Below are 27,111 nucleotides of genomic sequence, written 5' to 3'. Positions count from 1 at the left end.
AAGGTCAAAACACACAGAGAAAAATAGGCAAAAATCTTATTTAGGCAATTTTTCATGAATAACGGCAGCACGGGATTGACTTCAAAGGTTTTAGTCTTTAGTAAGGGTTTTTTTTGTGTTGGTTCTTTTTTACAGTTAAATCTGCCAGTTCAAAATATGCAGAGTTGTGGGTAGGTTAGATCAGTAGCTCCCTGGGATGGGGGTACAGGGATGTCCAACAACATGTGGGAGCTAGAGGAGGAACCCTCTATTCAGGACCAAGCTGCCAGGTCTGGAGCTGACACCTTCACTGGTTGGAGTGTCCCATTCCCCTGAGTTCACCTTGTGTCGGTCTAAACCAAACAGGGTGTGGGGAGAAGCTGGGACTTGTATATTTATGTTTTGTAGAATAGGACTTGATATCCAACCATGCTACCTGTTCTGCCAAATCAATAAATTTTAGATTATATGTCACTGAGGTGTGGGTCTGTTTGAGTGCCTACCCCACCCGATTTCCTAACAATATCCAATGTTTAAATAGCAAGAAAAGTTGCCTTGTATGTAGGCAGGCTACAAAACAGCACATAAAATTAGAACTGACTTCCTAGTGACATAGTTTTCTTTAGAAACAACATGCTGACAAAAATCTGAGGCAGTAATAGGCAGGTTTTTCTTCAAGGCTGTTACAGAGAAGAAAAATATCCCTGCTAAAATAAAGTCCTTTCTAACTTCATGGTTTTAAATCATACATATCAGCAAGAGGAAATGCCTTTATTCCTCTTGCAAATCAACTCTGTAACTCCTTGACAAAGAACTTCCAATGCTGCCAGACATTTTATTCTGTGGTTCAGGAACAATAAGACTTACTTAAAATGCAAATAGGCCTTTCCTGCCTGTTGGTGCAAAAGTGATTCTCATTGTTGATGTCTGGTGATCAGAAGAGGACAAAACTCACTGCCGTATGCTGAAAAATTTGGCCACAAGAGGTTTTTTTGCAATGCACTTTTCACATATTCAGCAGCTTTGCTATAAATGTTTGTCCCGAAAAGGAAATATCCACCTCCATACTTCTTAAAATATCATTTCAGGTTTTTGATCATCTAAATGTTAATTAAGATGCTGGAACACCATGATAAATAAACTAACAGCTAGCTATTATCGAAAGAAAAAGTCCCAGTCCTCTAAAAACCAAACACGATAAATCATATTTAACTTTCTTTGCTCCAAACAAACTGACACTGGTATCTCGATACCTACTTTTCTAGACAATTTTCTAGACTGCTGAGCCTGTGGTTGTAGATCTTTGCACCAGGTTGCTTTGCTGAGAAGGAAAATAGCTCAAAGAAGATAGGCAAAGACTTGCCTATGGGAGGTGATGTTGAATGGCTCCAGAGATGATGATGGTACCAAAGCTGAACAGGACAAGGGAACATGAAGAAATTAAATCTGGTGTGGTGTCCCAAAGGAGGATAACCAGAGATCAATGGCTGATCTTGGTCTCAGTAATGTTAGTAAACACCGTGTGTTCAGTAACTCTTCTTGAGATGAAGATGATGAAAGTCAGATTTCAAACAAGATCTCCATGTTGGCAGGCTCAGGTTATTTGTACCTGTGTTCTTACACGCATTGGAATGAAAAGGCATCCAGTTACAGCCTTTTTTGTGTGTTTTGAGACACTCTGAAAAAGCAGTTGAATTTTGTAGGGCCGCTTATATGTGCCAAAACCTTGATCTTTCAAGGGCCTTGTACCATTATAGAGGAGTTGGAAAACAGAAAAACAGTATCTGAACAGAAACTATGCTGCAAAATGAAGAGCAGGGCTCTGGGCTTGCTTAAAATGTGGGAAAAGAGTTACAGAACAAAAGAACAGTCTACCCTCAGCAAAGGGATTTAGTATCATTTCTGGTCTGCTAATGGATTTTTAACATTGCCTGTTGCTTACAGAGCTCCATCGTCAATGGGCTTGAAATGAGAGGCTGCTATGTGCCAGAAGATTAGGACAATCAATTAGGACTATAAAAGGTTCAGTTAAAAAAACCCAAAACCTGCTATGTAAATAGCCAGTTGCTTTCTGGCCTTCTGCTGTTTCAAACTTACTGAGGTTTTTGCCTCTCTCCTCCTGTAGCAAAAACACTCCCTCATCAGCGCAACCTCTTGTTGCTTCTGGTCTTTATTAGCACAGACTGACTGGCAGTGCCTGCAGCGATAGGCCTCGCACACGAAATGCTGACATGCGACTTACCATGGCCACGATTCCTCTCCCGCCCTCTTTTGCCCATTTCACAGTAGCTAATGATGGAGCTGGAAAGTGGAGCAACAGAAGATAACTACATGTGTCTCCACATAAATCTAGTGCATGAACATGATCTGGCCACACAGAGGCTTCTGCTCCAAAGCCATTTCTTCCCTTGGATCGCATGTAGCTGAGGAGGACTTCATCAGAAGCTACAGTGGCTTCATGATTTGCTCAAACTAGAGAAGATTCAGGGCACCACCGTAAGTAACTGCGCAGTTATACCAGTTTGGTGGCATTGGTTTTCAGGGAAGTTATTTTTACAGTTAGTCACAACGTGTTGCTTCTTTACAGAATTTTACAATCACATCTTATACCAAAGTGTTTCAGTTTCTTTTCGACAGCAGTTTTGAAAACAAAAAATGAAATGGTAAATGTGGAAAAACATTCAAATGAAACCTTTCAACCCAAGTGCAAGGTTTTAAAATTTCTTTTTTTCCAGAAATAGTTACTGATTTCAGTGAAATCACACAAGTTGAGCAGCAAACCACTTTCATTTACTACTGTCATCTGCTCAAAGAGGTAATCTCAGCCTTCACTGTTACAACCTGACACATAGTAGTGCTGGCCTAAAGCACACCTACAAGTACACTTCCCTGTGGCATCAATTATTGTTTAAATGAATTAAAAAAAAAGAAAAAAAAACTTCTCTCAAATGATTGTACAGAAGTTTCTGCAGCTTAGCAATGCAAAAATATTATTACCTGCCTGGGAGTCAATCTGAGGAGCAAAAAAAAATGGATGTTAAGCTGAGATTTTACTTTATTTCTAAATATTTAAATAATTAAATCAAAAATACCCCAGATCTGCTCTCTAAGATTTTGTCTATCAACAGGAATAATTCAGCGCATCACTCGTAAACTGTCCATGGTTATAAAGTATTTGCATTATCTGAATTCACCCTGGATTCAAGTAGGAACAAGACAAGCCAACTCAAGCCATAGCTTTTCTCATCTACACATGTGGTTTGCACCAGCATGACTATGTGGTTTGTTTTCCAAAAACCTTAATTAATGTTGACTATAATTGTGTTAACGCTATTAGAAATAAGGAAACCCATAGGGTAGCAATAGGCTTGGTAGCTACAGCTGTCTGGCCTGTACAATGATATAACCTATAACAAAAGTCTAGCAAAATCCATCACATAATCTTGGTTTTAGCAAAATGATTTCCAGTGCAACTGGAGCTGTTGGTGGGAAGGCATGATTTGGAGGGGAGGGGAGATCTGGAAGGGAGGGGAGCAAAAAAAAAAAAGATCAGTGTGTCAGAGGCACTGGCATGTAGCCGGATCTCACAGAGAGCTGGGTCAATACATGTATTCAGATTGAGGAGCTGACATAGGCAAAAAGAGCTGAAACTGTGAACACAAACAGGCAGCAGGTAACTGTGTGTATATGCATGGGTGAACGTCCCTGAACCTCTCGGACAGGAGCCTGCTATTTCTAAGCTACAACTGGTATGGCCTGCTTGGAAATGTTGATAACACTTTGACTAAACAAAAGGCATGTATCCCAAATCTTCCAATTAATAAAGAGACAGGAGACCGACCCACTAGTTAGGGGGCTGATCACACGCTGTTCTTATGCACATACACTATTTAGACTGGAGGAACTGGGATCTTGGTTTCCAGAAAGAAGATCTGGTGCCAAGAGATGGGTTCCTGAAAGGAAGAAGTGTCTCAGAAAGAAGGGGGCCCAGAAGGAAGGTGGTGAAGACCCTGACCTCGGGAGATTCTGGGAAATGGGGGAAAGATCCTGGAGATGAGGAAGCCATGGGCATCAATGCCAGGGGATGCCCATGGACCCTGGCCAGTGGTGCTTGGCACCAGTAACTGCAAGCAGCATCACAGCAGGAACTGACATGACTTTCTGCCCAACCTTCCCAGGTAAGCAGGAATCTCCCTGCAGGGAAAGGGAGACCTAGGGAATGAAATGCTGGCGGGGAGGGAGGGAGGGAGTGAATGAGTGTGAGAAAGAATAAGTAGGGTAAAAGCTGTAATGTCACTGATTCTTCAATAAAACCTGTTATCCAGATCCTCTCCACACTGGCATTTATGCTGTCTCACCCTTGAGAAAAGCTCAGCTTCATTTTTGATTCTTTGGTTAAGAAACAGCCTAAATTTCCAGATAGGGCATTTTGAAAGAGCATCTGTGAGAGATATACCCAAATCCCATCAATATCTTAAGTGTTGAATTTTCTGTTGCTCTTCAGAAGAATCTCTGTGTCAGCTAACAAAGAGTTTGTTGCCCTTGGAGAACACCACTAAGCAGTTAAGTCTGCCAGAGCATGTCATCAGCTTGTTACGGAAAACAGCTGCTCATCAGAGGCTATTGCTTATCTGCTGCTCTCCAAGAGAAAACATCCTGTGTCCTCCCTTCTGATGACATTTGAGACCTGTCATACTCAGTGGCTGTTTATCCCATTGTTCTGGTTTTGGCTGGGATAGAGTTAATTTTCTTCACAGTAGCTGGTAAGGGGCTATGTTTTGGATTTGTGCTGGAAACAGTGTTGATAACACAGCGATGTTTTAGCTATTGCTGAGCAGTGCTTGCACAGAGTCAAGGCCTTTTCTGCTCCTCACACCACCCTGACAGCAAGTAGGCTGGGGGGGGCACAAGGAGTTGGGAGGGGACACAGCTGGGACAGCCAACCCCAACTGACCAAAGGGATACTCCAGACCATATGACGTCATGCTCAGCAATAAAACTAGGGGAAGTTTGGCGGGGGGGGGGGGGCACTGCTCGGGGACTGGCTGGGCATCAGTTTGTTGGTGGCGAGCAATTATTTTCACTTGAATCATTTGCCTTTCTTGGGTTTTATTTCTCTGTGTTATTTTCATTTGCATTACATTTATTATTATTATATTTCATTTCAATTATTAAACTGTTTTTATCTCAACCCACAAGTTTTCTCACTTTTACCCTTCCAATTCTCTTCCCCATCCCACTGCTGGGGAGTGAGCGAGTGGCTCTGTGGTGCTTAGTTGCCAGCTGGGGTTAAACCATGACACCTATCCAGAGGTTATTAATGGAAAATGGACTTCCATGCTCAGCTGTGTTGAGGGACTAGATCTAGCAAAACAGACCAAGCACCTTGGTGTAACCTTTCCATATTTGCTAGCTGTAACAAACACTGCAAGACAGAAAACATCTCACCTTGCAGCTGTAAACAGATGTGCAGGTGAACCCTTGATGATGCCAATACGCTGTGCCTGGGCTTACAGAGGAAGGCAAAGTGGTGGAACAAAATGAAGCTGCACATAGCAGTCTCTCAGTTCAAGTGCATTGATGACAGAGCTCTGTAAGCAACCAGCAATGTTAAAAATTCATCCCCATGCCTTACAAAAAAAGACCTGGGGCAGCACAAAGCCTGTCTGGAGAGTTTCAGGTGCCACAGATCTTCAGATATGAAAAATTGCTACACTTCTGAGAGGTGCAGCTAGAAAAACAGGCAATATAAGCACTGCAAATACAAGTTCCCTCATCAATACACCCAATCCTCATTTGGAGGGATCTTCCTGTGCAGTAAATCTACAGCCTTTCTTTTGTGATTGCCGAGGAAGGCAATCAGGAACATGCTGACTGTGATGTTATAGTTCACACTGGCTCAGGGATTATACCAGCCATATGCCATTTCCTCTTTTGGCTGGGAAAGTGGAATTGTTGCGGGAAGAAGACATAGCCACCTTTTTTTTTTTTTTCTTGTTTGCTTGCTTCCAACCCTTCTATTAAGCAGGAAATAATCTAGTGGTCAAAACAAAATGTTTCAAGATTTTCCAAGATCGCTGCTTGCATGTTATAAAGGAAACTACAATGTAATTACAATTTTCAACTGCAGAGCATGTCTTCAGAATTAGAAGTCAGGGAGGGGATCCATGTGTGTGCAGCATCCTCCAGCATGTAAGATAAACTTATGCCAAAGAGGAAAAAAGTTATAGATTGTGTATACCTGGAAAACTAAAATTTAGGCAGTTTAGAGAAGATAATTACTAAAGTTGCATTTACTTGCATTCATATTACCAAAGCAGAAAGATCATGCAATGCTCCATGTGAGCCACAAGGATCATTGCTCTCTGAGACATCCTTCTATATTAAGGACAGCAACAAGCAACTGTGGGTAGGCATTTTACTCTACATGATGGCAATGCTCTATTTCTTGCAAAAGCATTTCTGCTAATTGCCTCATTTTATGGCTTCTGCAACTCATAGTAAGGTGAAGCTCCTAATAATTTCCCTTCTTGATGATGCTTTTGTCAGCTATGTGGCAATGTAATTATCCACGTAACAGTGATACTCTGGTAGACAAAGACTCTAAGTAGAAAAATAATGTTTTTACTGGAAGGTCAGCTTCAAAGAAGATGCCTTTAGTTTGCTTATCTGAAAACACCCAATGTCTCATATAAGCTCAGGAAAAGAAGATAGCAGGACATAAAAAAAAGAAATCATGTATTCTGCTTCATCCCTAGGTCTTTAACAAACCTTAAGCTTACCCTTATGTTCTTCACCAGGGCTGAAATCAGGAGCAATGACTGCTACTGATTAGGGTGTTTGGTGTTTTTCGAAGTAGTTTTTGGTCAAAAATCATCTTGGCTATCATCATATTAAAATACTGATTGTAAATGGGCTGGAAATTTTTATTGCTTTCCATCTAATTAGGCAGCAAATGTTGGTCAATATCTTTAAAGTCTCTTTTCACTGAGGATTAACTGCAGTTTCATATTAATAGCAATTTCCCCAAAATTACAGTGAGCTTGAAAATTATCTAGTAACAAATGTGAAACATGCTTGATGCTGTTCAAGGACAAATTAGAATTTAAAATATATTTCCACCCTCTTTTCGCAGCTAAGCAGTTCCTGATTATCCAATTTACTGATAACATTCTTGCTTAATCTCAGAGGAGGAAGCCCTCCCAGGGGATAAATAGACTAAATATTTGCTTTTCAATATTTGCTTTAAAGTATGTTAAACTCTTTGTCACCAATGAAAAATATTAATTTAATGCAGGGATAATGTGTGGCCCTCTGTAGCTACTTTACAAACATGGGGCTGTATGAATTGGGTACTTTTTGTCATGCTTATTAAAAATAGAAGACATACTAATGGAGCACACCTAAATTGTGTGTACCATACGGGTTTCAGCCTCTTTCCATCTGTTCATCCCCACTTTATGTATTTTAATAGACAAACTATCCACTTTCTAGAAATTTTGCAGAGTCCAGATGACATTATCTATACCTGACTAGTCCGTAACTAACAGTTAACTGCATACTGTACAGTTTTATTAATGTGGTGCTTAACTTCATATTTCCAGAAGGCTTTTGTTTAGCTCTTCTTACAGGCCTCCTCTCAAAAGTGGCAAGGTCTATGCTTATGGAGAGTTATTAACTCAAGAAAGGTACCATAGGAGAAACCAGGTTCAATTTCAAGCTAACAGATATGTTAAAATTATTATTTTGCATCAATTTTTTTTCAGATGTGTGTTAAAAAATACAATGTTTTTGTTTGCCCTAAACCCTAGCACAGCAGGTCAGAGGGGACCAAAGTAATTCTCACTCACAATGATTCTCAAAAGTGCTAGAGGATTTAGGTGCCCAGAGCCATTCAGCATCAATTGGAGCGAGAACCTAAGTCTCCTAAATCCAGGAGTGGATTTACTGGAGGGAAGAAGGAGGGAGAGACAGGGACTTTAGGCTATTTAATAACATATGGGATGGCACCTGGTACCAGTCACAGACAAGGTTACACAATTGCCCCTTTGCCTCACAATTAAAACCAAAGGAGGCTGAATTCAGCTGCTTTTGAAAACCTCTTTCCATAAGGAAACTCTTTGCCCTCTTGCATTAATAATAAACACCATTCACACACACACACACTATTTTATACTGTAATAGTCTATCATCTGGAAATATAGACCTAGGAAGGCTCAGCTGTGACTGCACAAGCCCTTTGGAGAGGTGGACATGGAATCACCTCCACAAGCTGCTCCAGAGGCATCTCCTCCTCACTGGCAGCTCTTTACCCTTCTCTACAGGGGACAACTCCCATGTTGATGCAGTGGCAACATGGATCTCTTCCCCCAAGGTCATCTGGGGCAATGGAGGGCAGGGTGAACGCTGAATGAATAACATTTTTTCTTTTATCCTGCAAGAAAATCCTTAGTAAATAAAAATGCTTTCTTTTTCTTTTTTAGTTTTTTTGTTGTTTTAAGACTCTGGAGGAGTGCTCCAAACTACCATAGCCTTGGAAACACAGCTTCAGTTACAGTCACGCTTCCCAGGAGTACTTCTACTTTGTCTAGCTGCCAAGCAGAGGTCATCAACCTGTGACTGTTTATCGCACCCTTGTCTACCTGGATAATGCCAAATAAAGGCAGGCTTGGATCAAACCAGAATGCCTACCTAATGAAGTGAGGCAGCAAGCTTAAAAAAAGTCAAGAATAATCTTTATGAGGGAGCTGATTAGACTGGAGGCAGAAAGCACTGTGTCATAGTTCCTGTGAAATTTTGCTATATTTAATAAACATCCACATAAATTACAGTTACATAAACCCTTTTTCAAACTATGGAGTTTTTCCTTTACTTATTACTCGCAGTTACCGATAGTCTAAGAGAAGATGTTCTGATGTAGCGACTAACAAAAAGGGGGGCCATAGCTCCAATCCAGATCCATTCTTTCCTTCATTCCTCTGCATTTGAAAAGCTGGGCCAGTTTAACAACTTTGAGCCTAGCTTTATGGAGGATGTTGCATTACAGCTTTGGGGATAAAAGAGGTTGAAAGTTCTAGTAGCCACAGTAGCACAGTGAAATAAAGAAATACAGGCTGTTTTTAAAATATGTGGCCAGAAAGAATTATTCATGGCACTTTGTTGTTTGTTTGAAACTCCAGAATGACTGGCTAAACCAGAATAGGCGGTGATAGGAGTGAGTCAATACTGAAAGGATAGCACAATTTCACTGCTTAAGCACTGCTGATTAGAGGACTGGAAGTAAACTGTGCTAGGGGTTTATTTTAGGTTTTATCTTTTTGCTTGCTTGTTTGTTTTCTACAGGTTTCTCTGACTGCAACCTAGTTAGCTCCCTGAGAAGGCAGGTACTGAGTTATTTACCTCCAGAGCTGCAAAGGTCTGGAGAATCTGCATCCAAACCAGAAACTCAATTGCCCTGAGACCAGCTATAAATGCATATATCTCAGGTACCTAAGCCAGTGATGGCATGATCCAGAAGGACCTGTTTTTGACGATTATTGGACATTGCAGACCACAATTTTGTCTGGCCTTTCTGAAAGTTTGTAGCCCTCTAGTGTGTCTTTCCAGGCAAAGAAACCCCAACAGGTATGTCAATAAAACAGGTGGTTTGTCAAAATTCTGTGTCAGAATTCGGGTTAAGTATGGAATGAAACTGCTAAGTACACTTCTGAAACACAAAGAAACGTACAACAATGTTGTTATAAATGAGCAGCTATTTCTTTAAAACACAGCTTTAAAGGTCTGACTTTAAAGTCAGCTATTTTTAAAAGCAAAGCGGCTTACACTTTGCTACACTACTTATATTTGACTTAGATGGGAATACATTAATTGCATGTAATATGCTTGGAATGTGTGGAAAAAAACATTTTTTCCATGTGAGTCAGCACAGGAAACGAACTGCAAATGAGTAAAATGTTGAGAATTCTACGGATGGAGGTTTTTTTAAAATACACAATGTTTTTCAAGAGTACTGACATCATTTTTTCTTCAAGAGTAAAGTATCACAGAGATGACTGATGATACACCAGAGACTGATGAAGAGCAAGAACTTGCTTCTGATCAGCATAGTTTAAGACTCTAACCTGATGCAACATTAATTTAATAGTTTCTGTCTTTGCTGGTGCCACGCAGTTTTGCCTCCCCTTATTGGAAATTGCCAAAGCTTACCACATCCTTGCTAAATGCAGAAAACGGTAGATAACACAAAGCAAACTCAGAGATGTTCTGACTTGATTTTCTTTTCACAGTGATTTAAAATAAACAAACCAGTGTCTTCTAAATAATCACCTAGTGATACCTTCCACAAGATACTTCCATTTTCAAAATACTACTAGTAAGTACAGCAAATGAAAGTGTTTCCAGGAATCATACTGTGAGAAGATGTTCATGGGTGGATATATTTAGGAAAATATGTAACCCACCATGGAGCGGAAACTTCACTCCTATACTAACCAACACTTGGAGGTCACAGCAGCAGAACAGTGAGCAGCAGAAAGGAGTGCAGAGTCTGCTCCAGCATACTATTGATTTGCTCTGAAATTACGTGAATTATTACTGTTGACTTCTGTATAAGAACTGATGATTGTATTGGAGTACTTGATGCTGCAAGAAGGCCCTATCAATGTAAAATGCATCCTCCATGCTCTCCTCAGAGCTCCTTTGAATCTGAAATTTTCTCCCTTTTTTCATTTGGCAGAAAACTACTGCTTCTATATAAAATTTTCCTTCTGCTTACCGAGGTGGAACTTTAGCCCCAGTCTAGTACAGTTAGTAGGAACACTTTGACTCCTGTCTTTAATTTGAGGTATGAAGCACACTATTAATACTGCTTTTTCTTTTTTGAAATTGAACCAATAAACGGAGTTTCTTTTGAATATGTTGCATTGCACTCTGGGATGCATGAAAAGCATTTGAATGAGTAAGTTTGCATTATACTGATCCTAGCAAATACCTTCCTCTGAATGCTGAAATCAATAACATGTATTTGGCTTTCATCTTATGACTTGTCAAATGAACAAACAGGCACACGTGCTATATCCCAATGGCAACATTTGGCTTATAGGGCCTAACAATCAAGGAGAGATGATGCGCATATTTTTTGTAGGAAGACAATGTTTCATGTTCCTTCACTTTAATTTTGCTGTGAAAAGAGCAGCACAGGGAGCCTGCTGCCTCTGCTCCGAGTGTCCTGTTCACTCTGAAGCTACAGACAGATTCTGCCATGCTAGTCAGACTGAAGCGTGTACATGCTATGCACAGTTCCTCATGCTGCCCTGTACCAAACAGAGCTGCTTAGTTCATAGAACAGAGAGTCATTTAAGGTGAACCTAGAATCATTCTTGGTGGCAAAACTGAAACCATCTAAAGTCAAGCCAGGATTTTCCTGGACTCTTTCCCCCAGTCTTCAAAACATGTATCTGTCTTTGCCTTTATTCTCATCAATAAGGAATTTAAAGCCATAGACTTGTTACTCTCAAATGTCACTGCCTGTGAAAAATGCAAACAGAGAGAACAAATAGGCTCCATGTTACATGTAAATTCAGAGTCTCTGCACAGAAGTGAATTTTTCTGAGTCTACTTTGGGGAGCAGGCTTGACACGATTTCCTGAAAAGCTGCCTATTTTACTTCACCATCCCCATAACCAACAGTTGCATAACTTATGTGGATTAATTGAGCTGCAAACACTAACATCCAGATCTCCCATGCTGCTTAAAACACAATACAGTGAAACCAGCCATGACTGCAGTAAGGATCAAAGAGAGAGGATTACAAGAATAGACTAGACGTCTGTCTATGAGAATCAGGGCATTTAGACTCTAAGGCATTATAAGGTAAAACTCGTAACATCTTTTCTGCCATACGTCCAAGCAAAGATGAGCTGGAGGAGGTCAGAGCAATTCACCTGACTCAGCCTGCCACCAGACAATAGGTTGCATTAGCTTCTTCAGCAATTATCAAAGGCTTCTTTCTCTAATGAAATGGCTAAGATACAGAAGAGAAAAAGGAAGCCCCAGAGGATAGAAAAGAACAAAAAAAGTTCAGAAGGCAGGTGGAGTTAAAGCTGATATTTTGAAGCTTATAGCTATGCTTCAGGACTTTCCTATCCCAGGTGGGACACAGATTGCACAGCAAAGCAAAAGGGCACGGGTGTTTAGGAATTGGAGTTACTTCCTGCAAAGTTTGCTGCCAGTAATAATGTCTTGAGCAGCAGTGTTTTGAAACAGTATTGCTGAGTTGTGCAGATTTGTGATGATACTAATCTCCATGCAACTTCATGAGAAGCTGTCAGAAATGCAAAGGACTTATATTTGCAGTATATATTTGTGAAACTAAGCTTTGATAGAACGTCCATCTGCATTACAGAAGGAGACAAGTTCTGGGCCTGCCTCCATACATAAAGTTATTTCAACTAACTGCCTACCTTCCAGACTTCCTTTCAATCTCTGGACTATGAACTTCCCTGATATTGATGCTTTATGCCTTCTCCCTTTGACCCGTTCTACCACTTAAAGGAGAAAAAAACCCTTAAAAGACTGGAAAATAACATCAAAAAATCTGGGATCAAAACTCCTGTGTTTCCATGGATTCAGTAGAGCTGTGGTGCAGAGAGGATGAAATCAGGCCTCATACATTCAATTCTCTAATTTATGCAAGCAGGATTGTCTTGCATCAGATTTAATGTTCTGCAGACAGCTGCCTTTTCCAAAGAGCACAGGTTCCCCATGCAAATGGGGGACGCTAAGCACCCGCATGTGGAAAAGGAGGTAGCATTCTCTGAAAAGGGTTGAGCAATCCTATCAGCATCTTTCAAGAACTTACCATATTGTTATCTGAAAGGCAGTGACTTCCATGCCAAGGGACATGAGTTTATTACAGGAAGCTCAACAAATTACAGACAACAGTTTGTACTCAGAGATGTGCACTGATGCAGGATGTTTTTGAGTACAATGGCATTGCTGTTTCTTTGCCCAATTGTTTGCTGCTCAGTGGTGGATGGGGAGTTCTATATGTTGCAAAGTGTGTGAGAAATTGCTTTTGGATGGCCTTGCAGTTTCTGGGCCATCCCAGACAAGCCCCCACTGAAGAAGATAAGGACTTTAGCCCTTTTAGGTAACTTAGTTTAGAAGTATCCATGTGAATTACATCAAAATGTAAGCATAGATAATAGAAGCACTAATGAGCATTCTTTAGGATAAGATGTATCAAACATGCAGAAGATCACACCGCGCAGAATCATCTGAGAAGGGTCAAGTAGCGGACAAGTGAGGAAGACTATGGAAGACCACCAGAGGACTCCTGAAGACCACCAGAGACCTTCAATGCGCCTATGTAAAGGACATTTGCATATGCTAATAATTTCCCAGAAAACTAATGAATATGTATAACATTTCTCGGAAATCTAGTGAACATGTATGTAGAACATGTACTTAACCTGCACAGTTAGCCCTGATGGTGTGCACGATAGGTGGAGCAATCCCCCGTGCAACCAGCGCTGCAATAAAGAATGCCTGCTTTCTAAAACTCCAAAACTGAGTCTTAGAGAGTTTCTTCAGCTGGCTTTTCAGGTATCAGCACTACTTCTACATGAAGCTAAACCAGCGTTTTACTCCTTGTCCTGCCTAAAAACCTGTAAATGGTGTCACTCACTTTCACACTGGTACACTGCCACTGAATTTATTCCTGATCTGCTGTGCTGGGACAACTAGATGATAAGTAGCAAGAAGACCAAATCATGTGCATAACAAGCTAGCCACAGTGATGTGGATTTCTAGGACCAGACTTCTGAATAGCAACTCCTGCAGCTTCCCACAGTGGTGACCATGCATGGTCTACACCTCCAGCCACCTGCCACCACTTCTTTCCTGACTTCTCCTTGCACAGCACCATAGATAATCTGCAGCCTGAAGGCTGCATGAAGGCTGGATTTTTAGGCCTTCACACTGCTCTGAAAATCAACTTACAAGCAGGGCTTACTATGGAGTTTTCTCTGCACACTGAAGAGAATAATAAATTATTAGCTCCGTCTGTCAGTCAGTCCCTGGCAGTAACCTACATACCCATGGACAGTTTCAGAGAGAAGGCAGGGCAATCTTTCAAAGGTATAAAGTTTGTGTGAGGTTTTGTGAGTAGCAGGGATCAGGTAGAAGAAACCCAAGAAAGTCTGCAGCATGAATTCAGCTGTCACTTGTTCTGTTGACCTGGTCTCTCAAAACACATGTCCTAGACAGCCAACATGCACACACACACACAGCTTGGAGCCTACCACCCAGCTGAGTGTACTTCTTGCCCAATTGACACTTAGGAGAGATGCGAGGCAGCTGGAGGAGGTAGGCATGGTTGCCACAGCAAATGGGAACCGGGTGTACTGCAGGGTGTGGGGGCAGACACGAGGAGCGAGAGAGTTAGAATTACTGCTGTGGAAAAGGGTAAGAATAGCAGGCGCAAGTCTGCAAGGTGGATTTCGGCTGGTTTTAGTGTAACAGAATTTGTGCTTGGTGCTCAGTATAACCTGAATGAGAGAGGAATTTGACTCTAGCTGAAACCCTCACCTGTAATTTGTAATAACAGTACGTGTCTACAAGGCATGAGAACTGTCAACAAACCTAGAACTTGTATTAGCCTGCGGCAGACATGACATAAGTCCAGTTCCTTTTTATGGGTATTCTCAGACATCTGGGCTCACATAAGTTATGGAAAGGTCATCCTGCAAGTTCTAGCACAGACACCCACACAGATTTAAAAAATCTTTTCTTACCAACAATCATGTGGTTGCAGACATCGCAGAAGGTGGGTTTTTTGAAGATGTGCTCCTGGAAGATGTGAGCCTTGCTGTTTTCTGGCAGCTGCTGGGCTCTGGTGGGGGAGGACGCCTGGCTCTCTGAGCTGGGGAGCTGCCCAGTGCTTGTGCTCACCTCAGGCATCAAGTCTACCTGCAGTTTCACATCGCTATTAGTCCTCTGGAAGAAATTGTCGGCGCTTTTACTCCGCAAGCTTTTGGTCTTGAAGGAGAGTGATCGTTTCAGTTTCTGCAGCTGCAACAAAAAAGTCAGTTACAATTACTGCCTCTTCCTCTTCCACAGCAAGGCAAAGCTCCTGGTTTTGGGGCGTGCTGTTGACAAGTGAACCTGTGAGCCACAGGTAGACCTTGAACCACCTGAACAATAAAATTGACTTTAGAATTTAACCAGCAATTTCAGAGCAAAGAAAACGTATCCCAGTCAGAAAATAAACTACTTTACATATGCTTTCTGAGTGATAGACAATAAAATTGATAGCCCTGATGAATCCTTCTATTGGTCTTTTCTTTCAGGTATGACAGCAAAGAGGTACTGCAAATAGTTGTATGTGTTGGAGAATATATCCTTTGTATTCAAGCATGGGAGAACTTAGAGTATTATTCGTCCTTACGTGGTCCTTAAGCAGCCTGTAAAGCCATTTCAGGAACAGCTGTTAAACAGCAGTACAAGAGGAGTGAATTCAGTAAATATATTTGATATACTTAAATTTCTTGAATTTGGCAGAAACAGAGAATATATGCAGTTTTGGCTGAGAAAGCCTTGTTTTCTTTCATTTTTTTTAAAGGAAAGTAAGCTAAGGAGCAGTAACAGTATAATTAACTAGCCAATTGATAGTTAATGCATTAATTAATACTTGTTAACACACATTCACATATCATCTTGTATATTGTATTGTGTATTGATTGTCAGACTATTAAGCACCAAAATAAGGCATTATTAACTTAAATTATTAACTCAGACTCTTTACCTGTAAACTGTCTTGTGCCTTCCCCCCCCATTTTATATAAGGCTGGGAAGGGTGCTAGGTGAGGCACAGAAGCTATCGGGATACCAGCTACACAAATCTGCGGGGTTTGTCAACTCCCAATGGCCCACAAGTAGAACCCAGGTTAAAGGAAAGCCAGCTCTGCGTCCACTTCATATTTGCTGTCTCTGAAGTGTAATTCCTCCATATCACCTTTCTCTCAGCATTATTCCAACCACTGCAAAATCATTTCAATCACTGCTGCAATTCTCTGGGCGAATGTGATGTAACAACTAAAATTTTCCATGCCACTCAGGCTGTCTGTGGTAACCAGCAGGAATGGTTTATATTAGAAACTGTTTATGTTAGAAGCAATGAAGATCAGGAATCATAAATCACACTAATATAAAGGGAAGGAGTTCACATACTTTCCCAAAGAAGCATGGCACTAATCTGTCACACTGACTTAGTGGCCTCGGAGCGCTTCTCTCACTAGATTCTATTCCTGATCCATCCATTTTCTTTACGATGCAGCCAAAAGCATGCTGTCGGAGAGGAGCCTCAAGGCATCCCGGGGGGAAGCCTCTTCTCCACCTTCAGACATGAGCAGCTTGTCCCTGGAAAAGGGAGATGCTCCAGCTCTCTTCCACATGTTTCACAACAAACTCCCCAAGTCCAATGAACAGGCAAAGAGCTGCCGTTGCCTCTGGTTAAGAGTGTTTGGGTTTGCTACATGGAAGTAAACTGCATTCTGCTCCCTGAGCTGTTTCTCCACAGTGACTTTGGGAGCAGGGAGGGACTGGAGACAGGGGCCCATCCCACATGCACCACTCTCACCCATGACTCTCTCTGGGCTCATGGGAGGAGCCCTGGATGCAAATGAAAGAAATACCTGTTTGCAAGAAACATTCAGTCTCTGGGGGAATGTGGAAATAAGAGCAATTAAGTCATTAAATGCCAACTACAAGGTAAGAGCAGTTTCTGGTTTCTGAAGCTCTTTCAGCTGAAGCCTAAGCCATGGACTAGCTGAGACCAAAACTCGCTGTACAACTGCACCAACAAAATGTGAGATCCTCCCTCTTCTGCTTCGATGTTAAGTCACCAGCTCCTGAAATCACTGAGGTTACTCAGTACTGAGATTACTTCATCTCCCTGGTGACAGCCAGGAACTCGGCAATAATTCACCCCCTTGCTCCTGAAATGCTTCTCACTGAAGTCAGACCTAATTAGTGTAGCAAAACACAGAGAATTACAACACCACAAGGTGACTGAAATGGCATTCATTATTGATTTGCCATCCATTTCTACAGTGCCACATGAAGTAAATTATATTTCAAAACGCTGCTTCTGCCACAGAAAGAAGACTAAGCTGTGCAATACAGTATTTTTTTAACCATGAAACAACTGTCCTGCTAGTTTGGACAATGTATGCAGTATATTTTAAGGAGCTCTGCATTCACTACCCTTATCCCGTTCTCTTGTGCACAGTCATTTGCCAGTCAAGGGATGTACCAGCAGCCTTTCCTTCCCCAGGCAGAAAAGTCAACAGTTTTCCAAAGAACGGCGGTCCAGCATTCAGGCTATGCATGTCCAAACATATGCATACACCCGAAGGTGAGCATCCAACTGTGCATACTCCATCCATCTCCAACCACAATGTTCAGAGCAGGACACATATTCAAGAATGAGTTGACCAAGTTACATTCACAGATTTGGCAGGCACCTCTGCACAAGCTAATAGTCGTCTCTGAGATTCCCTGAGCACTGTCCTATGTCAATGTAGTTAAATAATTTCCAGACAAGGTGGGCATCCTTGTCAATACCCAAATGCAGTTTTCATACTCATTTCCATTCAGACTGGAAGACACCTACTTGTTTGGCTTGCATTGCATACCTAAACCACCAATAAAAGCCTGCAGCTATTATATCCCAAATAGGTTACATGAGTACAGAAGTGACTATGCAAAAAATGCAGAACATAGAAGTATACACTTTGCTCAGTACTGTTGAAAAGTACCTCTCAGAACAGTGTTTTACTCCCTTCTTGCATAAGTGAGAGTATACAGGGCAATAGAAGATTGGCACCAGGTTTTAAGATTTGATCCAACTTTCCTTTCTCATACTAGGCCCATGAGAGAATTTGAAATACAGTACTGGTATGTGATTATTTACTCAGAAAAAGTTGGCCCAAGCAAGGACAGGTTGTTGTACAGGTAGTATAAATTATAAACCCATAAAAGCTTAAGTGATTGTTATGCTACAGTCAAGTGAGCATCACTTCCCTTACTTAAATATCACCATCTCCTCATTTTGAAGTTTGCTGTGGCCTAGCCCTGTTCTTTTATTGGGAGATTTCAAATGTAATTAAACACATATCTACATGTATTACAGGCATGTAATATGTACCTAATTTTGATCTGCCATAAGCTGATTTAATGCACTTGTGATGCCATTGGCTCCTAAGAGAGCTGCTATAGCATTCACCTGAGGCAGGAATCAGCTCTTTCAATAGAAAGTATGCAGATTTTACTATTTATAATTTCTTTCTGCAGAGTGAATGAGTCCAAAGCTAAATCTTAGGAAGAAACACTACCAAACTTTGGAAAAACCTGCAACTAGGGTTGCTCTGCACTCAATACTTACTTCAACACTTCAATGAAACATCATGAATTGGGACTGAAAAAAACCCTAAACCGAGCACAAAAAGGCTTTAAGAAACATATTTGAGATAAATCTCCTAAGCCTTTGACATTTTCTCCTCTGCAAGGAAGGCTACAAATTAGATTTAATTTGAATAAAAATAAAATTCCCACAAGCACAAGAGTTTTTCTAGACCCATGATAGCATCACAAGACTTCACAACATTGACACTTCATAAACATGAACCCTTGATATCAAATCCAGGATGTTCCTGTGGCTTGAAATTAGAGTTGGGGAAGAAAAGTTTGTCTCTAGTTAAAAGCATTTTATCAGTCACACAGACTCTCAGTGACCGCACATACTAACCCCGCAGGCAAGGTAGAGATAAGTGCAATAGCTCAACCTTAAAGCTTGATTAACCTTTTTTTTCAGTATCTTCCAGCACAATCTCCATCTTCCTCTGAGTTACTGAATGTTCAAGCTTCAAGGGAACTGGAAGCTCTGATGAAGCACAGCTTATCAGCACCTCCTCTGTTCCTAATTGCCCTATTCCACAACTCTTGAGCTGCTATAACTAGAAAACAGGAGGCAGCAAAAGGACAGCTATTGAAATTTATTCCTAGTGTTAACCAGGTGCCACTGCTTTTGATGTGAATGGGAATTACACCTGCCCTCACTAAGACTTTATTTGACTTAAGCATTGGAAGCACACAACTCTTTTCTACAATATTGGTTTAAGAACTTCCCATGGAAGTTGGGAAGATATTAGTGATTTGAGCAGTTTTATAATCTCTAGCTTTGCAATTACAAAAGGTAATTGTCCACCCTGCAAACAGTAATTTATTCAGGCTCCTAACTGCTCCCTGCTATCTAGAAACTCTTTTTCCCTTGCCTCTCCAGCTTGTCTACATAAACAGTCGGCATGGCTCAGTAGGAGAGGAGCTGGAGAATGAAACAGAGGCTGTTGAGGACCCAGCATACACACCGTATGCATTTCAGGGCACAGAGTACTCTGAACCAGACCACCCTGTCAGTCCCGGTGTGCATTAGGTGCACACCTGGAGCCCAGGCAAACCCCCAAGAGATGCAGCTTGTGCTCTATGTGCCACAACAAGGACCAAAGTGGGATGAGCAGCAACAACTGGGAGATGTGCTTTGAAACCACAATCCCAAATCAAACTGAAATACCCTATGCCATCACCATTTCTCCAGCACAACTTCATCACACCTTCTCACCATTTAAAGCTCAGGGAAAGCCTCACTCCTTCCACCTCCTACACACAGATGCTTCATTCCCCTTCCTGAAGCTCCTTCCTTAGTGATCTCAGAGTGAATGGTGGTTACTAGGAGGACAAACTGTATATTATTATATTATATTATATTTTTTATAATACATATTAGTTTGCTTGGGCCATCAGCTTTGGCATTCAGAGCAACCCTTATGCAGTCTGCCCACATCACCTTATTTCCCAACATGCTCGGTCTTGTTCCCTTCTCAGCCACTGCTAACCAGCCTTGCCAGCAGCAGAGACTCCTGTGCAGTGTGGGGCCAACAGGGAGATTGTTTTTTCACATTTCCACTCTTAACTATCTTCCAGGAGAAATGAACAAATGAACCAGGCTTATAAACTGTACTTTACTGACAGACCATATAACCAAGCCCTCATTTTCAGACATCAGCTGTCTGCTGTATTGCTACTGTGCTGGAAATGAAAAAAAAAAAAAAAAAAGATATTGCTTGCTCTTCTCTATCCCTTTCTTTGCACTAGTGTTAACAATACCATTAGATGGATTACAAGTAATGCAGGGTATTAACAGAGTTGGAATGAGCCATCAAGCCAGTTTGATTCCTGCAATTCTTATAAAATGTTGTTATTTTGTTTAGCCACGCAGACTAAAAATGCTCTGTCAGCAGATTTTGCTTTCACATCCACCTTCTGTAACGAACCATTTCTTCTTCCTTTCAGCTTCTTAGAGCAAGTTTCCAAACTATTTGACTCTCACATTGTTATAAAAGAAGGACTTAAATGCATAGGGCCCAGATGACGTGTAGATTCACTAGAGAGCATGTCAAGTACATGGGATATGACCAAAAGGGACTCAGACCAAAAGCCTTTCAAATAAGGGAAAGAGCAAAAGTCTTAATGAATGGCAACTATTCTACTGAGTACAGTCCATTTTCTGGGTCAAGGAGCATCCAATTTGTATTAGCAACCCTCAGACATCAGATGTTAACTAGGTTTGTTGACAGGTTGGATGTTACCTGGGTATAAACTAGCCTTGTGGCATTGCTGGGCTTCAGCTGGCTATGCTGATTAAGAGCAAACAAGGAACCAGCCCCAACAGAAGTGCTTACTTTTTGTGAGCGTGAAGGCTAATAATTTTCTTCTTAAAATTGAGGGATACAAAAGTCAGTGATTTTTGAGCACAGTCAAGGGTGGCTTTTTTTTCTGGATTTGGTTTGAAAATGCACTGCCTTGGCATTTTAATGAGCAAAACCAAGATTATGACACGCCCAAAGCCAGTATGCAATTTCATAAATAATATGTGTGTTTGCCTGCTGATGAGAGAAGCACCATGTCCTACAGCTTTAACAAGATAAAAGGATATTTCAAACACTTAAGGGGTTGGTATTGTTTATTGGCAAACCATCCTTGATAAAATTTGTGAGCAAAGCTGATTCCTTTTCTACCTTCTTCTTTCTAAATAACAAATAGTACAAATACTCTACTAGTACAAATTGAATTAGCTAAACTGACTTCAGCTGTAGCTGATTTACGCAGTCTGAGAATCTGGCCCTATCATGTATTTGTGTCTGCCCCAGCCAGCTTTCTTGGAAGCTGTATCCTTTTAATCCACTACAGACAAAGAGGGAGTGTTCGTTATTGCAGAATCTGCTACGTATTATATTTGTGTATTTTCCCAAGCAGATTGCATAGCTGGCATTAGAACAAATATGTTTGTTATTATTGTTAAAAATAAATATATCAAACTGTCTGCTTGAATGCTGCATTGGACTAGTCAAAGGGGAGACATTTTCCATAATACCTAACAATAACATTATAGTGATTTATTGGGTACCTCCAACTACTCTGGTTGGCTCTTGCTGCTCTGATTGTCATCCTCAGATTCTCCTCCCCACCCTACACTGGTTTTGAAACCACTCACTGATCCTCAAACCTATTTAGGATATCAACCTTTTCAGGCAGGGCTCTTTCTGTGATTTTTTTTTGCACGTAGCGCCCTAACTACAATGAAATGCTCTGATTGGCATGCCAGAGCATAACAGCAAAAATCCCTGAAGAGCCTCAGGGTTTGAGAGCATGAAATCTAAAGGGATGCTCAGTTGTCACTGCTCCCACAAATGTCACCACGAATCACACATTCTCAGCCCTCTCCTGATGTACTACATCCTTGGCGGCTGTGCATTTGCATCTCTAATTGGCAGACCTCTAAATTATCAAGAGGTACAGTCTGCACGTGTAGCCAAACAGTGTGTTTGCTCAGCAGACCTGTTCATTCTGTACGAGACTCTGGTTTGGTTTAAACCAAGCTGAAAAATTCATCTAGTTCTCAAACAATTGCTCCTGCAGTTGGTTGGAAATTATCCTACAGTTTTGCGTATGTCTTCTTCTAATATTTCAGAGAACCAGGATTAGCAAATATGTGAGACAAACAGGAAATAAAGTGCTGAACATTTTAAGGCCTGAAAATATGAAAAAGCCTCCCTTGTGCTCCAAATTCCTTTATATATCTTCAAAATTCAGCATAAGGTGTGACAGGACAAAGTAATGCAGTTCAGGGAGCAATAGATTTGAGGAAACAGAAACAATTTATTAACTATAACAATTGCCATCAAACCTCAGGGAAATCCTTTTTTGTCTCTGTTATGTTCATATCTGTCTTAAGTCATAAAAAGAGTAAACTCTGCATTAGAAATTCTGCAATTGTGACTTACCCTGAGCTTGTATTACCTTCCCTGCCAAATATATTTTCATATTAACTTCAAAAGACTCACAGTCATTTAAAGAGTTTAAAACATGTTGTAAAAAGGAGGAAACATATGCAAAATAAATATAACGATACTTCTATGCATGTCAAATCCAGAAAATTTTAAGGCTTTTTTATAAAAAACTAAGTAAAATCCCCCCCCCATTTAATAAGTTTATTCATTTAGCCAAAACTCTCAAATTTTATATCTAACAGCATTTTTGCTGTTGTGTTTTTGAACAGCCCTATGTTCGTGTATTCTTTGCTTTCTTTTAATCAAGCAATATTAGAAAAAGTAATCTAGAAAGAAAAGAGTGCATATTACATTTCTCTTCCTGAGAGATCTAATCTCTATTAGTATTTCTTCAAACTTTCTAACAGGTTTGATTAAAGTTTAGTTTGGGGAAAATGTTTGCAATATCACTCAACCATGGTTTGTGTTCAGCATGCTTCTAGCAGAGAGGAAAAACAGTGAAACTTTCTCAAATTTGCAGCATTTCAAGCTAACAACTCACAAGAACTTTCAGAGAAGCTTTACTGTATCTTTCCAAAGTTTATCATCTGATTCAGGAAGATCAGATTAACAGTCCCAAAGTATGATTTGCTGGATTCATTGTGTTGAGCTCAATGATTGTCAATTCTTCCTCCTTTGTGAACATGTTCATAAATCAGAACACATTAGAAATCAAACTAAGCAACACTTCAGCCATGACCAAAGCCTGTTGCTTGTTTTATATCAGGGTTGGAAAATGTTTTGTCCCTTTGATCTCCTCTCCTGCCTCACCTAGCAAAAGAAGAGCTGCTCCTCTCACAAGCAGAGGGAAAAACTAGAAATCCCATATTTATATCCAGGATTATATTCTCCCTGCTGCTAAACAGCTGTTACAACACGGGTGGCACCAGCTGCAGGAAATCTTTTATAATTCAGGCTATGAAAGGTGGCTGGTGGAATAACTAGCTGCAAACCTCTGTGTGGCTCCTCTCTCTCTCTCATGGTCTGGCAATTGAATTGTCTCTGGTCTTTCCTCCTGAAACCAACAGGAAAGCTAACAAAGCAAGAGATGGTTAGGAACAGACCTACCAATTTTTTTTTAACCCCCCCTGTACTTGCAGTTTCAAGACATGTATGTGTTTACAACATCTTGTTTTGTGCTTTGGGTTTCACCTCAGGCATCTGGTTGCTAAGCAGCTGGTCATCTCCATACTTTGTCCCCATTAGGATGAGGCACACGTGGTTATCTTTTGTCTCTTGAAGTAGAAGGAATTTGGATTGTTCTTTCTGAAGTCCCTTCTGGGAATCCCACATTTTGCTGCCCTGTTTGGATATCTCTTTTCCATTTCAGCTTCTAAATGGAACAGTGATTTCCCTTTGGTAACTCCCGATTTAGTCATTTACTAATCTTTGCTGCGGTGGAAGTGGCACAATGAAATTTGAAGATTAAAAGGCTGGATTTCAGAGTAATGTAAATCCAGGCAGCCCTGCTGAGGTGAAGGAAGCTACACTGCTATCTACCTGCTGAGATTCTTCAATAATAATAATAATAATAATAATAATAATAATAATAGGGCCTGAGTTTTGCTTCTTTTCCTTCTCATGAATAATCTGCAGTGAATGTGATTGCGAATGTAAAATTAATCATCCTTGACTGTATCTCATGTCTGTCCACCTATGAAGTGTGCATCATTATTTTCCACTATTGATCTTATGAGAAATTAAAGCTCAATATGACCCCTTTGGACCTTTAAAAAAACCAAACCAGTGTTCTGCTAAAAAGTGCTGGTCTACCTATAGCAATAGTTTCCACTAATTTATTTTTACTCATTTGTTTTTCCTCTTTATTTTTTTTTTTTAGCAGAGCTGTTTTATAATACTTTAGATGGTAATATGTCTCTTGAAGCAAATATGGAAATACATCTGGCAGGGAGGCTGATACTAACTGAGGGCAAATTAACATCAGCACCAGATCCCACATACTGTATAATCACATTTGTACCATCTTAAAACAAAAAGGAAGACTGAGATCTACTGGGAGTTGTTATAGTTAATATTCTGTCAGTGTTTCCAGTCCTGCTTCTGGGGTTCCAAACTTATGCTGTTAAAATTGCTTCGCAATGAAAATGCTTAAGTCCTCAGCTCTACAACAAAGTTATTGTCACTGGGCCAAATCCTAAGGTCTTTGCTTACTGCTAACTCCCGCTGACTTCAGCAAGCATGTTTCCCGAGTAAAGGCTTGGGGTTTGACTGGGTTGTTAGTTTTTTGGTTTTGAAATGAAACTTTATTTTTACTGTTTTACACTGTACATTAAAACCAAAGGTTTTCTGCATGCAGCATGAAAAAACACCTGGCCAAATTTGGCATCCTATTATCTGGCTGACTTTATTTGACCTTTCTCAATGCCCTCCTCTTTTTTTAAACCATCTCTGTCAATCTTTGCTCCTCCACAACCAAATATAGATAGATCCAGCGGAACACCTATGCTTGTTGCTTCTTTTGTCTTTCCTAGACAGTTGTTTCAAATTCATACTTCGTGTGAATTAATTCTGCCCAAACTTCTTGCTTAGCTACTGTGCTTTAACTCTGAGATGATGATACCTCATTTTCCGAACAAAGAAAGAACCAGAAACACAGTGCCAGAATTTGGGCGCTATATGGCTATAAGCCCCCAATCATAGATATTTTGACTTATTTGATCCCACAGGTTTCTGCACTCCCTTCTTTGCTGCCTGTTCACAGACAGAGATTCAGATCCGAATTTTACAACTTGTTTCCATCTTTCCATTTCAAACTCTTCTCAGTGGGAGATGGGGTAGGAACTTATGCCTGACAGAATATTAGCAGTGTTTGTTGGTTTACTTTGATTTTTCGTTTTCACAGTTCCCTTCCCCTTGTACATATTTTTGCAATCTGGTAGCAAACTTGCTGCCTTCCATCTTCTTTTTATCCCTCCTGAAGACTGACACTGCCCCATCCTGTGAACGCTGCTTCTTGCCAGCCATTCTGGAGGCCAGGGTGTGCAGCCACCCTGGTGCTGCCTGGTCTGACACCACAAGTCCAACAGGACCCGCAAGGTCCTGGTGCGGAGCCACTTTGCTGCCCTGGCACCACTCTGGCCTGAAGCCCTGGATCTGGGGGAAAAGCTGACAGCGCAGGTTGAGCAAAGCTAGTTAATTACTCTGGGCTTCTCCATGCTTCACTTGGGTACCCACCGAGTTTCCTTCATCTCATATTTCCAATTCTAAAGTCCTACAGCAGCTACCAGCTACATAACAAATGCTGTGCCAATTAACATTTTTTCCTACCTCGGCAGCATCCTCCTTGTTATTCATTCTCCATCCAGTTATCTTACTGTCCACCATGTCAGAGATTTGTTTATTTCCAGATCCAGTCAGATCTGGCACATTTTTCGTTAAAGCACTTCTCAAATTGCAACTTATGGCATGCATTTATCCCTTTCAACACATCTATTCTTGTCATTTTCTAATTTTCAAAAAGTACTTCCAAATCATTTTGGGGAAAATTATGCCTGTAGTACCAGTTTCCAAGGAACCTGTTACTAGTACAGAAAGTTTCCATCTCAGTCTGTCTTTTGTCTTCTTGCTATTACACGTTAGTCATGCCCAGCAAAAACTGCATTCAGTGTACTACATAAAGAAAAGGTCCACTCTCCACATGAAGAATCTGTTTAACTTGATGAAGATATTGTCATATATATGACATACAGTTACTTGGCAATTTATGGAGATGTTTGAAGGCCTAAACACTGCTTCAAGAAATTGACAATGTAAATACATATATTTGGAAATGTTAATTGGCAAGAGTTGTTATATATGAGATTTATCATACATCTTTGACTCCTTTTGCCTCAGGCTAATCCATTTCTTTTATATTTTTTCCTAAACCTCCAAGCTGCTGAACATCTTTAGCCAGCTATTGTTTCAAGATCAACCCTGCAAAACAAAAACATTTTATTTTTATCCTCACCAGCTGCACAACTTTCCTCCTCAAATTACCTCTATCAAAGTTTCAAGATTAAAATGACTGTCTGAAATGCAAAAATGTGTTTTTATACTGAGATAGCTAGCTTCATGTAAAAAGATAGTTACATACAGAATATCACAAATAGAAAGGTAGAGAATTTAACACTATAACTCTTTCTGAAGATCTACAATTTTTTTTCTGAATGTTAGAAGAGATTTTTTTAAGTCTCTCAGAATCCTCTAGAGTTAAAATGTTGCTAATGAAAGCCTGCAGACAGCTAATAATAATAATAATTAAAAAAAAAAAAAAAAAAAGCTTGTAACACTGTTATGAGGTTGTGCTCACATACTAAATGAAGCATATCCAAACTTCGTATTTTTGGTGTTGAGAGAGAAAAGACCTGTTGGTATTGACATAAGATACCAACAGGTTTAATAGGAGTTACTTATTTGATAGGAAAGTGAGGGATCTTGAACCAGTAAAACTGCGAAGCCTCGTCTGACAAAAATAATACCAGTGACTTCAACAGGAACAGCATATTGCACAGGGCTGCATGAGGGATTCAGGCAGGCAGGAGAGCAGGGGAATAGAGGAAGGAAGAAGAAAGGAAAGTCAAGTTAGGACAGAGAGAGTTTTAAGTTTTAAAGAATATGAATATGAATGCTGTGTAAGAGGGGGAATTTCCATGAAGTGCCTCACTTTGTCTAGTCTATTCTAGTT

At 40.5% G+C, this 27,111-nt stretch overlaps 1 protein-coding gene across 2 annotated transcripts in view; it reads right to left on the bottom strand.

Annotated features, from left to right (window-relative positions):
* The window catches only part of STAC (SH3 and cysteine rich domain), a 74,988-nt gene that overhangs the window by 35,623 nt on the left and 12,254 nt on the right, over positions 1–27,111 (bottom strand). For both annotated transcript variants that reach the window (XM_075056526.1, XM_075056536.1), the window contains exon 2: positions 14,775–15,051. In XM_075056526.1, the coding sequence (XP_074912627.1) occupies positions 14,775–15,051 (277 nt within the window). The remainder of the gene's footprint in view (positions 1–14,774; positions 15,052–27,111) is intronic.

This window comes from Buteo buteo, chromosome 2, assembly GCF_964188355.1.
Source record: "Buteo buteo chromosome 2, bButBut1.hap1.1, whole genome shotgun sequence".
NCBI classification, from domain to species: Eukaryota; Metazoa; Chordata; class Aves; order Accipitriformes; family Accipitridae; genus Buteo; species Buteo buteo.
The sequence above is the reverse complement of the archived record's forward strand: the minus strand, read 5'-3'. Positions and strand labels throughout refer to the sequence as shown.